The sequence below is a fragment of the Bubalus bubalis genome, chromosome 17 (assembly GCF_019923935.1).
Source record: "Bubalus bubalis isolate 160015118507 breed Murrah chromosome 17, NDDB_SH_1, whole genome shotgun sequence".
NCBI classification, from domain to species: Eukaryota; Metazoa; Chordata; class Mammalia; order Artiodactyla; family Bovidae; genus Bubalus; species Bubalus bubalis.
In genome coordinates, this window is record NC_059173.1 from 64,766,774 (window position 1) to 64,781,736 (window position 14,963).

The 14,963-nt window shown below is 53.4% G+C and overlaps 1 protein-coding gene across 16 annotated transcripts in view; it reads left to right on the forward strand.

Annotated features, from left to right (window-relative positions):
* The window catches only part of DCLK2 (doublecortin like kinase 2), a 186,869-nt gene extending 173,834 nt beyond the window's left edge, over positions 1-13,035 (forward strand). For 10 of the 16 annotated variants that reach the window (XM_044930505.2, XM_044930504.2, XM_044930508.2 and 7 more), the window contains 4 exons: positions 5,025-5,121; positions 5,795-5,875; positions 7,022-7,138; positions 11,903-13,035. In XM_044930505.2, coding sequence (XP_044786440.1) covers positions 5,025-5,121; positions 5,795-5,875; positions 7,022-7,138; positions 11,903-12,088 — 481 coding nt within the window. In that variant the 3' untranslated portion in view covers positions 12,089-13,035. The other 6 variants (XM_044930511.2, XR_006545690.2, XR_003104354.3 and 3 more) reach the window with 6 other exon arrangements.
* Positions 13,036-14,963: the final 1,928 nt, after the last annotated feature.

Genomic DNA, 14,963 nt, shown 5'->3' on the forward strand with positions numbered 1-14,963 from the left:
GGCTTATTGGTTTGAAAACACAGCATGAGAATATTGATCAAGCAGAATAACTGAGCATGAGTTCATGCCAAGTTGAGGGCAGGCTCACTGAGCACTGGAAATCACAAAAGGTTTAATGAGAGATACGACACTGGAGTGGGACCTCGTCCTCGTGGCGTGGCTTGGGTTTCTCTAGGTTGGGCTCTTTCCATCTGGCCATCCATCAACATCTTGGTTTTCCACTGAGGTCATTGCCAAGGTGGGTTATTCAGACTGTAGGATATGACATATCTGTTAGTTTTTACTGAAGAATAGATTTGTTCTAAAAGTAGGGGTATGAATCATTCTGTGGATCGATTGAGCCGTTCTCTTGCCTGGGCTGGCCTAGCGGGAGCCTGAGGTCCAGTGTAGCTCACTCACATGCCTGGTAGCGGCTCCGTGTCAGCTGGGACCACAGATTTGACTTAGCCACGTGCCCTCCAGCATCAGAGAGCGAGCATGGGCTTCACACGATGGTGGTGACAGCTTCCTCAAAGCAGCCAGAGAGAGCAAGTTCCCTGCCCGAGTGCCTTCCAGATCTCTGCTTGCTTCACATTTCTTCATTCATGTCCCATTGATCAGATGCAATCAAATAGCTAAGCCTGGGGTGAATGTGGAAGTCTGTGTCACAGCAGGAGGGACGTAATTTGGGGCTGTTCTTAAAGCCACACGGTGCCCCAGCTGGTTTCAGTGATGACTTGCTTTGGGAACCAGTCAAGCACAAAGGATAGTGGGGTTTGATAGCAGGTAACCCAAGGGCCTGGGGCTTCCCTGGTGACTCGGTAAAGAACTTGCCTGCCAATGCAGGAGATGTGGGTTCTATCCCTGGGTCAGGATTAGCCTTTCGGAAATGGCAGCCCACTCCAGTATTCTTGCCTGGAGAATCCCATGGACAGGAGCCTGCCGGGCTGCAGTCCCTAGCATCGCAGAGTCAAACACACCTGAGCAACCAACCAACAGCAACAAATCCAAGGTCCATGTACAGCAGAGTTTCCCTCTTTGGTTAAGCCAAGTTGAGAGCAGTTGGAAAAAGGTATGGAGGAGCAGTTGTAGAGGAATGTGTGCTCACAACTCCCTCTAGTGTTTCCACTTGCCAGTGCAGCCTAGTTTTTTTTCTTTGACTTCCTTTTTACTGTTTAACAAAGGAGAGACTCGAATTAACAATACCTATCTATTGTGACTTGTTACCTTGTTCTCTCTGTGGGATCTTCAGATCAGTCTGGCTAATCAAAAGCAGTAGAAGTACATTCTGAAAGCTGCTGCCTTAGAGCTTATATTCAGAAGCTGGTCCTATAACTCTAGATAGCTTACCTTTGAAAATGTTTTCCTTCTCTCATATCATGTTGTGATGAAAGAGAATTTATTATGTTACATGTTAGTTGTGGAAGCATCTTCATAGCATAGACAGACATTCTGGATAGATTTTATAACCTACTATAATAGAGTCAGACACGACTGAAGCGACTTAGCAGCAGCAGCAGCATAGAACTGGTAGAGAAGGAAATGGCAACCCACTCCAGTGTTCTTGCCTAGAGAATCCCAGGGACAGAGGAGCCTGGTGGGCTGCCATCTATGGGGTCGCACAGAGTCGGACACGACTGAAATGACTTAGCATAGCATAATATAAAATATTTACATATTTTATATATCAAACTATGGAAATGGTCCTTTAAATAATGATAAATGAGTATGGTTTAAGATTAAGCAAATCTGCATAAATTTGCCTCTAAAATAAAAGTCTTTCTACAGATATCTCAAAATATTTTCATTGTTTTCTAAAAAAGATTAATTGAACCCAAAGCTTTTTAATTAAAACTGTTCCTTGGAATTGCCAGTTTGAGCTTCTTTCGCATTTCCCATTCTTTTTTCAGGATTTTCGGGCATTAGTCCTAGGCTGACATGTAATATTTCATTGTTACTGAGAAGAATGTTGCTTTTCCAGGGTTTAGGAATTGCCTAAGGAAGTCTGTTCTTAGGGCTACTGATAACAAATAATACTTGCCTGACTATCCTGAGATGTTTGATGTTTCTCTTAAACACGCACCCATACCCCCTTTAAGTGAAATGTTTTGCACATCATTTGTGAAATAGCTTATGACATTTTTCAGGTTACCTCGTCTGACCTTTAACACCTCAGCACTGGAAAGAGTGTGTACTCAGAGTCTTTTGCTGTTTTCAGAGTTTTTTCTTACTGGGCACGTCCAGACTTACCGCACTATACTGTTTGAGAATTAAAAAGTGGCTCAGATGGTAAAGTGTCTGCCTGCAATGCGGGAGACCCGGGTTCAATCCCTGCGTCGGGAAGATTCCCTGGAGAAGGAAATGGCAACCCACTCCAGTACTCATGCCTGGAAAATTCCATGGATGGAGAAGCCTGGTGGGCTACAGTCCATGGGGTTGCAAAGAGTCAGACACGACTGAGCGACTTCATTCACTGAAGCATCTCAGCCAGACTGTAGTGTATACATGTGTTAATCCACCCAGGGGAGGTTTAATCAGAGGGACTTTTATTCTGTGATGACTGAGAAGGGTGCATTCTCCGTAGGTCTGCTCTGGCGAGGACCGCCTGGAACCCCAGGGCTCTCACAGTTCACAGCATGGGTCCTCAGGGCGCCCCTCTAATTGCCCAAATCCTGGGGTTGTGGTGTTGACTCAGGCTATTTTGCCAAGAACCTAAATCCTGCAGACACACACCCAATGTTTTAGCTGTTTCTTAACAAAATAACAACTGTGTGTATTAACAGAAGCTATTTGAGATTCCAGAAGAAGACCAAGAGGGAGATGCATGCCACCATAGAGAGGAATGGCTAAAAAGAATGGTTCTGGAAATGGGTGACTTGTTATATCTTTTTGTAACATTGTCTCCTGGTGTCCTCTGACTTTCTGAAAGTTTCTGTAAAATCTCATGGTGTTTTCAGGCACATTCTTTACCCATTTTTAAGGAGAGATGAGCTGAATTAAATCAGTAGAGAGGCAACAGTGAAAAGGAAAGAACATCAAACACCTAGAAAAGAACAGTGTGCTCACTCGAAGAACATCAGTTTCTCGGGGAGCAGGGGTTGCAGGCATCGCTCTGAGTGCTGCCTGACATCAGGAAGCAGCAGTGTCGATTCCGCTGAGCTTGGTTTGATGAGATGAACGTTCACAGAGCTCACAAACTCTGCCCTTTTTTCTAGAACAGGAATGAGGCAGCCACCTCATCACACAGCACCAGAGGCTGTGTCTGGACACTGCCCTGAATCACCTGTTTCTAGGGATGCCACACTCACCATTGCAGACCCTGGAGGACTGGTAGTGTGGCCAGGCTCCTGCGCAGGAGGCTGGGCAGGGTCCCATGTGAGCACGCTGAGCAGTGTATGGGGCTGAAATGTTGCATCCTTGCCAAGTGATCCGGGCTTCCCAAGTAGCTCAGTTGATATAGAACCACCTGCAGTGCAGGAGACCCTGGTTCGATTCCTGCATCGGGAAGATCTGCTGGAGAAGGGAAAGGCTACCTACTCTAGTACTGGGCTTCCCTGGTAGCTCAGGTGGTAAAGTGTCTTCCTGCAATGTGGGAGACCTGGGTTCGATTCCTGGGTTGGGAAGATCTGCTGGAGAAGGGAAAGGCTACCCATTCTAGTATTGGGTTTCCCTGGTGGGTCAGATGGTAAAGCATCTTCCTGCAATGCGGGAGACCTGGGTTTGATCGCTGGGTCTGGAAGATCCCCTGGAGAAGGAACTGGCAACCCACTCCACTATTCTTGCCCAGAAAATCCCATGGATGGAGGAGCCTGGCAGGCTACCGTCAATGGGGTTGTAAAGAGTCAGACACAACTGAGCAACTAATACTTACTGGGGTTGTAAAGAGTCAGACACAACTGAGTGACTAATACTTACTTATACTTATTTGCCAAGTGAGACTGAACTTCTGCTCCTGGATTTTGACCTTGACTCCACCTGCCCATCCTGAGTTTTCTTCTAGGCTTTGCAGTGGCCTAGAGAGCCAGTGACTTGCTTCCCACTCTGGCCATTGATGCGTCCACCAAGGGAAGGGGCCATGTAGCCGTGGAGATGCAGTTTTCTGGGAGGTAGGGGAGGTCCAGTTTCCTGAGTTTTTCCCAGCAATATTTCCGCATTTCCCTGGCACTGTCCATCAAAAATCAAGTCATCTTTTCTCTTTAGACACCTGTGCGTAGGTGCACCTCTGAGAGAGGCAGGCAGGGAGGGGTGCCCACCTAGGGGGCCTCCACCCCTGCAGTTCTAGAGGGTGTCCTCAGATGATGGGCTTTTGCTCTCACACTGAGCTTCAGTGAAAGGGTTCAGTGGGGAGCGCGTTCCGCTGTGAATGTTTATCCAGATTCTGAACTCCTTATAGCTTTCCCATGGGTTGGCTGCTTCGCTGATCTTTGGCTGTTTTGTTGGGAAAGTAGAAGGGGGAAGGACAAGGAGATCTGACTCAGGTTTGCCACTTCCTCCACTTCTTATTATACCATGAATGATTGAGGGCAGATGCCAAGCTTCCTTTTTTTTAAATGAGGACTTAATGTTTTTTGTGGATTCCATTTTTTCTTGAGTCTTTGTTTTCTGTGGAAAAATACATGTAACATAAAGTCTATCCCTTGACCCATTTGTAAGTGTACGATTTCAAGCGTTAAGTGGTTAAATACATTCAAACCTGTGTCACCGCCACCCATCTCCAGAGCATCTTTGTCTTCCCACGCTGAAACCTGGTGCCCACCAAACAGCGCTCCTGCATCTCTGCTCCTCTCTCTCTCTGCCCTGCTCCTCCTTTCGCTACCACCCACGCTCCTCCCCTTTCTCGCTGATTCCCAGGCCCCTGGAAGTGTTCCTTGGTTCATCACCTAGAAGGGAGAGTGTGTCATCCCAAGCGCCGTTGAGATGCACAGCCAAGCTGTGAAATGCCCACGCCAGAGACACTGGACTGCCCTGTCCCCCGTCCCCGTGAGCTTTTTATTACAAAGCCGAATGGTGACGCTGACTCTTCTGTTTCTCTCTCACTGACTCAGTGAGAACAACCTCCAGGAAGATCTCTTCGACCAGATCTTGGCCGGGAAGCTGGAGTTCCCAGCCCCCTACTGGGACAACATCACAGACTCGGCCAAGGTACCCATCCCGGCCTGGCTCTGGGGGCAGCGGCGTGTCGAGGGGCCCTCGCCTGTCCCAGGGGATGGTGGCATGTCGAGGGGCCCTCGCCTGTGGGCTGTTGTCGTGTCGAGGGGCCCTCGCCTGTCCCGGGGGGCTGTCGGCACTCTTGGTGTTGAGCTCCGGGTCTGTCTGGACGTGTGGCTCACTCCGTAGCGCGGTGCCTGAAATACTTCGCCTGATTCTGAAAGCTGGCCTGGCTGTCTTCCCAATGTGCCGAGGCCACCCCCTTAGCGCTTACGGACGCTTCTCTAAGGCCTCCCCGCGTGTCCCTTCATTCGTCCGAGAGCTGTGTCATGGCCCCCCTCGGCCTGCAGGCGAGGCCCCATGCAGCCTGTGGCGTTGCCAGAAGGGGCAGCACCGGGCTGTGGGTGATGGCAGTGCCCAGAGCCCGTAGGAGGGGACGCTGTGGTTTGTGTGGACCCGGGCGAGACCTCTCGTCTCGGTGCTGCTGACGCAGCGGCCGTGCCTGCCTCGGAGGCCTGGGGAGGTGGCCGTGTGATCGCTTCTGCATCCAAATACCGAGCAGCGGTGCCGGCTGTCCCCTGAGGCACTCGGTGCAAACTCACGGTTCCTGTCTGTTGTTAGTCTCCCCACTTCTGTTCCCTCTGTCCTCTCCTCTCTTTCTTCCCAGGAATTAATCAGTCAGATGCTTCAGGTCAATGTTGAAGCAAGGTGCACAGCAGGACAGATCCTGAGTCACCCCTGGGTGTCCGTAAGTACCCACGTCCCCCGGGAACCAACGTCTCTGTGTCCTTCTTGCCTGGGCCATGGTGCAGACCGAGTTCTGGGTAGATCGAGTTCTGGGTCCACGTCCTGTGGCAGATTGAGCGTCCTTTTCTGTAATGAGCAAGCAGCATGCAGCCTGCTCTCTGGCTGGACACAGTTGGCGCCAGGCTCCCTCTGTGAGTGGCCGGGCTCATCACGACCTCTGCAGGCCGCGGCGTCCTCGCCTGGGAGGTGCGGGGATTGGCCAGGATACTCTCTGAGGGCCTCTTCCTGTCATCCTGGGGTTTGAGAGTCTTCAGAGCTTGCCCAGAGATGAGTCTGTGTCAGAGCCTGATCTCTGCCTTCCTGGCACGTGGTCACGGGAGCACTCCTGCTCCTGGTGGGGTGGACGGGAGCCGGGCAGAGGATGTGTGACTTTCGGGGAGTCCTCTGAGTGTGGGCAGTGCCTTGGGGCCCGGGTGAAACAGTCCACACCAGGGGAGTCTGGGTCCTCCTCAGTCCTGGGAGCCTGGGGGCAGTGGCATTAACTCAGGGGCTCTTGCTGACTTCAGGGCACCCTGTGCACCTTGGCCACCCAGGCTCTGTCCCCCACATTCTGACAACTCCATTCAGATTCTCTGGGTCTTGTTATGTGACTTGGTTCTTGGACCAAGTAGCTGAGATGCCACATTTTTTTTATTGAGTGATAAAGACTAGATACTACCTGCATTCTTGACTAAAATGATAATTTTGGTGTTTCCACGGGCAGGATCTGTACTAAATTAGGTGGCATTTGTGCTGTGGAGGACAGTCTCTGAGCCCTGCAGAAGGTCCTTCTGCTCTTTCCTCAGCCCACTCCAGACCTCAGGAGGGAGGTGCATGGCAGAGGGTCCTTCCAGGGGGTAGGGGACTGCCCAATCCCACTCCAGACCTCAGGAGGGAGATGCATGGCAGAGGGTCCTTCCGGGGGGTAGGGGACCGCCCAATAGCAGTCGTTATTTTCAGTTACTTGACTTACATGGTTCCCCTGATCTCACAGCTCAGACAGCCCAGTAGGAGGAGACGGTGGGAGTGATGGATGGTGTGTGACTGCTGAGGAAGAGACAGCGTGGACCCAAGACTCAAAATCTGTGTCTTTGATTCTTTTCTGTAGGATGACGCCTCCCAGGAGAATAATATGCAAGCTGAAGTAACAGGTAAACTCAAACAGCACTTTAATAACGCGCTCCCCAAACAGAACAGCACGACCACCGGGGTCTCTGTTATCATGGTAAGTAGAGCGTGTGGCCGCCCTTGGGCAGCTGCAGGTGCGGCCTGACTGCTCAGCTGACGGTGAACCCTGCAGAGTCAGCGCTCCGCGCTCCCCTCTCGTGGCCCTGGTGCCTTCCGGCTCCTCCCTCCACGGCAAGAATGGCCTGGCATGTGACAGGCACCGTGTGGCCGGCTCCCAGTCCATGGGTCCTGGGATCAGAGGGTGTGCAGTTTCCAGCCAGGCCACACTGCAGGGCCCTGGGCCCGGGTCCCCTCCTCTTCTGGGCTCCGTGGGCCCTGGGCTGTGGCGTCTGTCCCAGCTCTGCTTTCCCCCCTAGAGAGGGCTCCCCAGCCAGGCGGGACTTGCAGCCAAAGGCAATGACTCCCTGACTACTCAGGGCTTCACAAATAGATTATTTGAACCGTGAATGATTCTTTGGAACTGGGGATAAGAAACAGCTAGAGTTAAGCAAATTGCACTTTTTAAAAAATCAGTATTTTGTGATTTTTAAAAGTTCAGAAGAATGAAAAAAAAATTGGGTTTTTCAGGGTTGGTAAAATTTAATGAGAAGTTAGTAACACAGATCCCCATATTTTGTCAGATCTTCCTTCTAAAATGTTTTTGAGGCAGCTTACCTAAATCCATAAACACAGCAAATGGAAAACGGCATTAAAGTACGTGAAGTAACATGAAGGTAGGTCAGGGAGCGGGAGAAGATGGCAGAAAAGATAAAAGTGAGTCAGAAGTGTGGCCAGCAGCCCTCCCACCAGCTGTCCAGACCCGGGTCCTCGCTCCTGTGAGCCGTGAAGCTGGCCCCCGTGGGCCCCCTGCTGCCCCCACTGCTCATAGGATCGGGGAGCAGCAGGGGCTGCCTTCCCGGAGAGAGGCAGGCTTTCTCTGGAGGTGGGGACCCACAGCCGGACAGCGGGTGACGGGCCATCCCCCTGCTCCATCACTCTGGCCTCAGGATGGACCTCCCCCTCTGGAAAGGCTGTTTTCCTCCCCGACTGGGAGGGAACAGTCACTTACTCTCGCAGCTCCTTGCACGTCCGATCCTTCCCTTGGAGGCCTGGGTGCAGGTGGGAGCCGGGGTGAAGCCCGCTGCTCTGTCCCGGGGTGGGGGGCCCGTTCTCCATCGTGGGGACCCCTTTCCTCCTCCCCTGCCGGGCTGCAGGCCCCCCGGCAGCTCTGGGTCAGACGAGCGGGAAGGCCTCTTGAGCTGTGGTTTTCCCGGGATCTCAGTAGTGTCCCGCCGAAAGCCTGAGGCAGCGGGAGCTGTCACGGAGGGGCAGCTGAGACCCCGCGAGGAGAGCGCCCTGCCCGAGCCGCGGCGGAGAGCCTTCTCAGTGAGTCACTGCCGCCCGGGCTCGGGTCACAGCCCTGCCGCCAGGCAGCTCCTGGCGACATCTAGAAAAACCTGAAGCATCAAAAACTGCCACACTCACCACATAATAAAAAACCTTAAGAGTTAGCACACTTTAATAACCACAGGTGAATTAAGCTTCCTAGTCTCCTAGAGGAAGAAGCTTTATAGGATTTGTCCAGAGCTCATGAGAGCTTCCCCCTGGGTCACCTGTTGACTCACAGCCCAGACGCAGGGCCTGTGGCCCACCAAGGTCTGGAACGATTGGCCCCTTTGCCTTTTGGCCCAGTACAGGCTCTGTTCTGGATGAGGATAATCCAGACCCTCTCAGAACCTATGTCTTGGGGTTTACAAATGGCTTTTTTCCATTTGCTGATGAAGTTCAAGCATTCAGTGTCAAACTCCTGACCTTTAACAGGACGTTTGCTTGAATGAACACTGCTTTATTTGTGAGTCTGGCAGTGATTGCGAGCATTGTGTGTTCACGTGTGATTAAGTGTCTTGTCGGGCATGTTGGTGCGGCTCCATCTCACCCCCCGTTCCCCACATAACTCTGCAGCTCCTTAGCTCTGGGGAGGTGCTGGCTGACCCATGAGATCCAAAACCCATGGGGGAGCCAGGAACACTTGTCTCCGGAGGGACCAGTTCTCCACGGCCAGAAAGCCAGCCTGGGAATCTGGCTTGTCCCATGTGGGCCTCCATGGGGAGGGCATCCATCCTCACCCGACAGAGGCCTTGCCGGGAGTGGTTGCGTCCGGGCAGCTTGCAACGCTTCGAGTCATCGGTCATCTGCCCCAGCCCCCGCCCCTGACCACCACCACCTTCACCATTACTGTGTGCCTGTGTGTCCTGCCCTTGGGAACAGTTTCAAATGTTTTCTTAAAAATCCTGATTCACACAGCTCTTCCTGGTATGTACCTGTTCTCATATCTGGGGCATGTAAGGCTCAGGTGGTTTTCTGCTGTGTACAGTGTATCAGTGTCCTGAGGCGGGACCCTCTGGTTGGGTTTGGTTCTCCTAGAACCCCCAGAATGGGAGCCTGGGCTCCGGTGAGGAAACGGTAGGACAGGAATGGTAGGTAACGGTGAGCAAGTGAAGCTGATGCTGTGTCTGCATTTTGTTTGACAGTTTGACTTGACAGTTTGAGAGGCACTTCAGAGTTTCACTGTGTACCCCGCTGAGACTCTGGGGACCCCGGAGCAGTGTTCTGGTATTCACATGCTGTGCTTCCTCAGAGCGGCCTCTAATTCTCAGCCCCTCTTGTCTGCATGCTTCTCTCAGACTCTGACAGCAGCGTCCAGCTCTCGGCTTCTCACGGGTGCGGGTCTCCTGTACCTACTGACACCCATTTTGGCCAAACACACCCGTGAAAACTTTATTTAGAACTCTTCAGCTTGCCACATACACCTTGCTTCCCAGACCAAAAGCTGGTGAGGGCACGGGAGGAGGACCCCAGTCATTCTCCTGCTAAAGGTTATCTTTCACTGAGGTGCAAACGTGTATCTTTTAGTGGATTACAGCGTTAAGATGGGAGCCTTTGCGAAGGCTTTGGTTCTTTCTGCAAGTGCGTTTGCAAGGAGGCACTGTCCTCCGTAAGACAGTGTGCAGTCAGCTAGGCTTTGGGATAGGGGAATGCTAGAGGGTAGGGTTTTGGTTTAAGTTGGGCCTGTGGTTTCGGATTGCACTTGTATTCGCTCTGACTTGTCCTGAGAGGCTTAAGGAAAGGCCCTGCACCTGCAGAGTGGGCTCAGGGCCTCGCCCAGGAGAGGCCATCTCGTGGTGGAAAAGGGAATTAGTGATAAGAAACCCCTCGTGGCTGCATTTTGTAGCCTCCTAGCTGACTTGAGAAAGGATGGATTCAAAAGGAGTGCTTCCTCACTCGGGGGACTGTGCTCCTTTCAGGGGGACGCTGGGAAGGATCGGGGCTTAATTTAAGTTAGACAAAACTGTTCCGACTGTGTTGCTTCTGTTGAAAGTAAGTCCAGTTTCTGTCCCCGCTTCTCTCCCGCTCCTCGCGCCTCTCCCGCCGCCTGCATTGCTTCCCTCTGGCTAGGCCCAAGGCGACGGTATGTACTAACCGCACCGCTCTGCTTCCTCCCGCTGCACACGTTCATGTTCTCGTCGTCGGGAAGAGAAGAGGAGAAATAACTGTGGGGATGATTGGTGTCTTCGGCCCAGGGGAGGCTTTTGGGTGGAAAACGGCGGAAGAAGCCTCTCTGTGCGTTCCGTGTTTTCCCTGAGGGGGTGGCCTGGCCTCTGCTCACACTCAGCGCTCCGAAGCTTGTTGAGGCGCAGGGCTGAGTTTCTGATTTGGCTTTTCCCCAGTTACCTCTTCTACAGGAAACGGAAAGTGCCCTTGGCAATCACTGAGTGTTCAGGAAGGGCCTGTGGAGAACACCTGTCTTCCAGTCTGCCCCAAGCCTAGGAAGCCCCATTTGTTTGTATTTTCTCCAGGCACTTTTTTCCCCTCCTGGAGTCCTGGAAGAATCGGATGGTTCCATTCCCCATCAAGGTGGTTAGATGACAAGAAAAGGACTTCTGGTCTACATGCCTTTCAGCTAAAAAGCTAAAGGTGCTGAGAACTGGCAGAGCCCCGCGTTTGGAAAACCCGATGAGAGGGCGCCTGGCCTCCCTGGCCGAGCAGCAGTTCTCGTACAGGGCAGGGGAGGAGGCAGGCAGGCCAGTTCCCAGCTCCAGGCTAGCATCAGAGAGCAAGGGGACATCTGTGCCCCTGGAGCAGGGGAAAGTGAGAGTGTTGGTCGCTCAGTCATTTCCTACTCTTCGTGATCCCATGGACTGTCGGTCCCTAGGCTCCTCCGTCCATGGAATTCTCCAGGCAATAACACTGGAGTGGGTTGCAATGCCCTTCTCCTGGGGATCTTCCCTACCCAGGGATTGAACCCTGGTCTCCTGCATTACAGGCAGATTTTTTTTTTTTTCTTACCGTCTGAACCACCAGGGGGAGCAGGTCACAACCCTTAGGGGTGTGAAGACACCCCACAGGAAGAGAAGGCCAGGGAGGAGATGCTGGAGGGTGGAAAGATGCTTTTCATAGATTACGGGCGGCCAGGACTGCGGTGGTTTCGGGGAGGGGCGGAGGTTAGGTATTACGGGTGACATGACTTAATCTTTCCAATCTCTTGATGAGGAGCCTTCTTTAGTGCTTTGCATTCCCCTGCGGTTTGCTTCTTGTCCAGGACGCTTCTGGGCTCAGATCCCAGAGGCTCCGGCCGGGGCGTAGGAGCAGAGGCCGAGGTGAGGGATGGCGGGACTGCTGGGCCGACCAGGGGACGCCGTTGGGCCGCAGGCGTTACTTCTCCTCTCCTGCTCCCGCCCTGCATGCTCGGCACGCCCCGCTTGCTCGCGGTGCCGGGTGCAGGCGGCGGGCTCACGTGTCTTGTCTCCTGCTCTCTCCCCAGAACACGGCTCTAGATAAGGAGGGCCAGATCTTCGGCAGCAAGCTTGGCGCCGAGGGCGGCCGGCCCGGCCTGGAGCCCGCCGCCCCGGCGCCCGCCGCGCCCCCGGAGCCGCCCCCGCACCCCGGCCCTTCCGCCCCCGCCCCGGGCAGCGAGCGGGCGGGGACGTGGCGCCGCCACCGCGACTGACCCGCTGCCCGGCGCAGCTCCGCACGCCGCCCGGCCGGACGCCTCCGGGGCCTGGAGGGGCCCGTAAGCGTCGGCTTCGGGGACGGTCCTCGAAGCGGCGGCTTTAAATGTTCCGCCTTTTCAGTTCAGTGGACGTTGGACGGCATCGCCAGGAGACTGTGCAACTTCGATCCGGCATCCAGCGCATTTTTATAGAAACGCATCGGCTGAACCAAGGTCTCTATTTAAGAAAACTCGGAGGGCTCCTTTTTTTTCTCTTTAAAACAGCTCAGAACTGTATCTGACCCTTCGTGGGCACCCTTCCTCTGCTGCCGGGGCTCGGGGGCTGGCTTCCAGCGGAAGTCCTGGGCCCCCGGTGGACCCCCTGGTCCCAGCGCTCAGCCCATTTCGGGGTCTCGCAGGTGCGGGGCGCGGGGCTCACGTCAGAGGACCCCGGGTCTGGACTTGGGCATAGGCCCCCAGAAAGGCCGCCGCTTCCTCCACGACGTGCATTTCCTCAGCTCTTCCCACGTCTGTATCGGGAGATGCCTGGGACGTTGTCCTTGGGGATTTTCGAGGAGAGGCGGGTACATGTGCGTTGCCGGCGGGGCTTCCTTCTCCAGGTCCCACTGCGGGCACAGCAGGACCTACGTGAGCCCCTCGGAGCCCCCCAGTCTCCCTGCTCCATCCGCTTCTCATCGGCGGCGGGGACAACCCCAGGACGCGCGGGCTGGTTGGGACTGGGCAGGAAGGTGCCTGCAGACGTCCTCTGTTACTAACCTTCTGGAAGGCTGCTGGCAGTTTTTCCTTTTTTCCACCACCCTGCTGTTTTTAATGATTGTACATAATCAGTGTATTTGTTTTCCCTGCTCATCTTCTAAAGGGGTGAGCCTGTAGTTCCTTCTCACTGTTAGACTTTTGCCCCCTTCTAGTGTATCCAATAAACTCTTCCTTCTTGAGAAGTAGTAGTCAGGGTGGCCAGAGGTTCCTGTGTGGCTGTTTGTTTGCATGCAGTGTGTGGTCAAAGCGACGCCCGCCAGGGCCGGGTTCTGGAAGGTTCCAGTGTTTGCTTTTGTGTTGGGGGCATGACTGGGAGGAGAGGTGCTCGGGAAGAACACGTAGAGGTGCCCTGGACGCAGGTATATTTGATCACAGGTGCAAAAACACAAAGCCGAGGCTCCAAAGCTGACAGGGATTATTGGTGTACAACACAGGACTCTGATGGAACCAGGGATCGGAAGGTCAGGCTTTCCAGGAACCGGGGAGTCGGGGCCGCCATTGTTGATTCTCTGTGTCTGTCTCTTTCAGAGACTGTGCCATCTCTTGTCTCTGCTTTTTTTCAGTGTATTTTGGCCCTTGATTTCTGTTCTCTGATGACAACTGCTCGCTTGGGCTTAGCCTGGAACTGCTCTGTCCCCAGCTTCTCAAGTCTGTACAGCTCCACGGCTTGAAGTCATCTCTTCAGCTTTGGATCTCTTTGTCCCCCCATTGCTGTGTGATGATTTCTCCCTGGGCTGAGCCAAACCAGAGGCGGGTGACAGAATGCAGACGGGTGTCAGGGGATGCAGGCTTCAAGAGGAGGGTGGTGATGGGTAGGTCCAGAACGTTCTGTGGCTTTCCTCGTTAGTTAAAGAGCCAGATTTTTTTTTTTTTTTTTTTTTTTACAGTTTCTAATAGAATAATGTTAATGAAAGTGAAGAGGGACTTCCCAGGTGGTAAACACTCTGCCTGTCAATGCGGGAGACACAGGTTCAATCCTTGGGTTGAGAAGATTGCCTGGAGTTGGAAATGGCAATCCACTCCAGTATTCTTGCCTGAAAAGTCCCATGGATAGAAGAGCCTGGTGGGCCACAGTCCATGGGGCGGCAGAGAGTCACACACGACTGGGTGAGCATGGAATGGACGCGAAGAGCTAATGTAACAGAGGAGAAAAATGAAAATGGAGGAATGACGGAGCGAGGCTGTTAGTGCCGGAAACTCGACCCCACTGCTTGAACTGGGAGGTTCAAAGACATTTGCCAAAGACTTAAAGTAAGTGGCCAGGGCAGTGCCAGTCGCAGGTGAGAAGACAAGCCCCTCTGTCCAGCACGTGCTTCCACGCTGTGTGCTACACTCGATCGCCTGGGGACAGGAGTTGCCTGAGTCCAGGGTGGTGGCATGGCCTCGCAGTGACTGAGCAGCTCTTCAGTAAATACCTTCATCCCACAAACACCCAGAGCGGTGAGTGGTGGTAAAGGAACAAGCCTAGAATGGGTGACACACCAGGGTCACAGACCTGGCAGGAGACAGAGCTGTGAAGTTACAAGTGAAGGCCTGGGCGCCAGCGGCCGAGGAAGGGCTCTGCCAGCACAAGCAGGTTGTTCTTTGCCCACACATTCAGCAGACATTGATTGAGACCTTGTGCTGGTCTCAGGATCCAAACTAAATGCAGCTGCCCAACTATTGGGTTCTTCCACTCCTGCACAGTGAGAGAGGCATGGGCTTGAGTTATAGTCAGTCCCTTATTCCAGCAGGTGGATATTGGCTACAGAAGGTAAAGCGAGGGAAGCGGTGACTTGCTGAAATCACTGGGGGGTACCTGCTGGGCTCAGCCACGGGTAAGCCTGTGTCTGCCTCTCCTCCTGAGTCAGGAAGATCCCCTGGAGAAGGGAATGGCAACTCCCTCCAGTCATCTTGCTTGGAGAATTCCATGGACAGAGGAGGCTGGCAGGCTACAGTCCATGGGGTTGCCAAGAGACAGGCCCAAGCAATGAGCACTTTCCCTTTGCTCAGAAAGGGTGCCATGGGATGAAAGTATATGGAATATACGGATTGGAAGCATTTGGCATCACTCCCCCCAGAATTCCTGCATGAATGAGATTGTGAAATGAGGATCAGGAGACACTGAGAACAGACC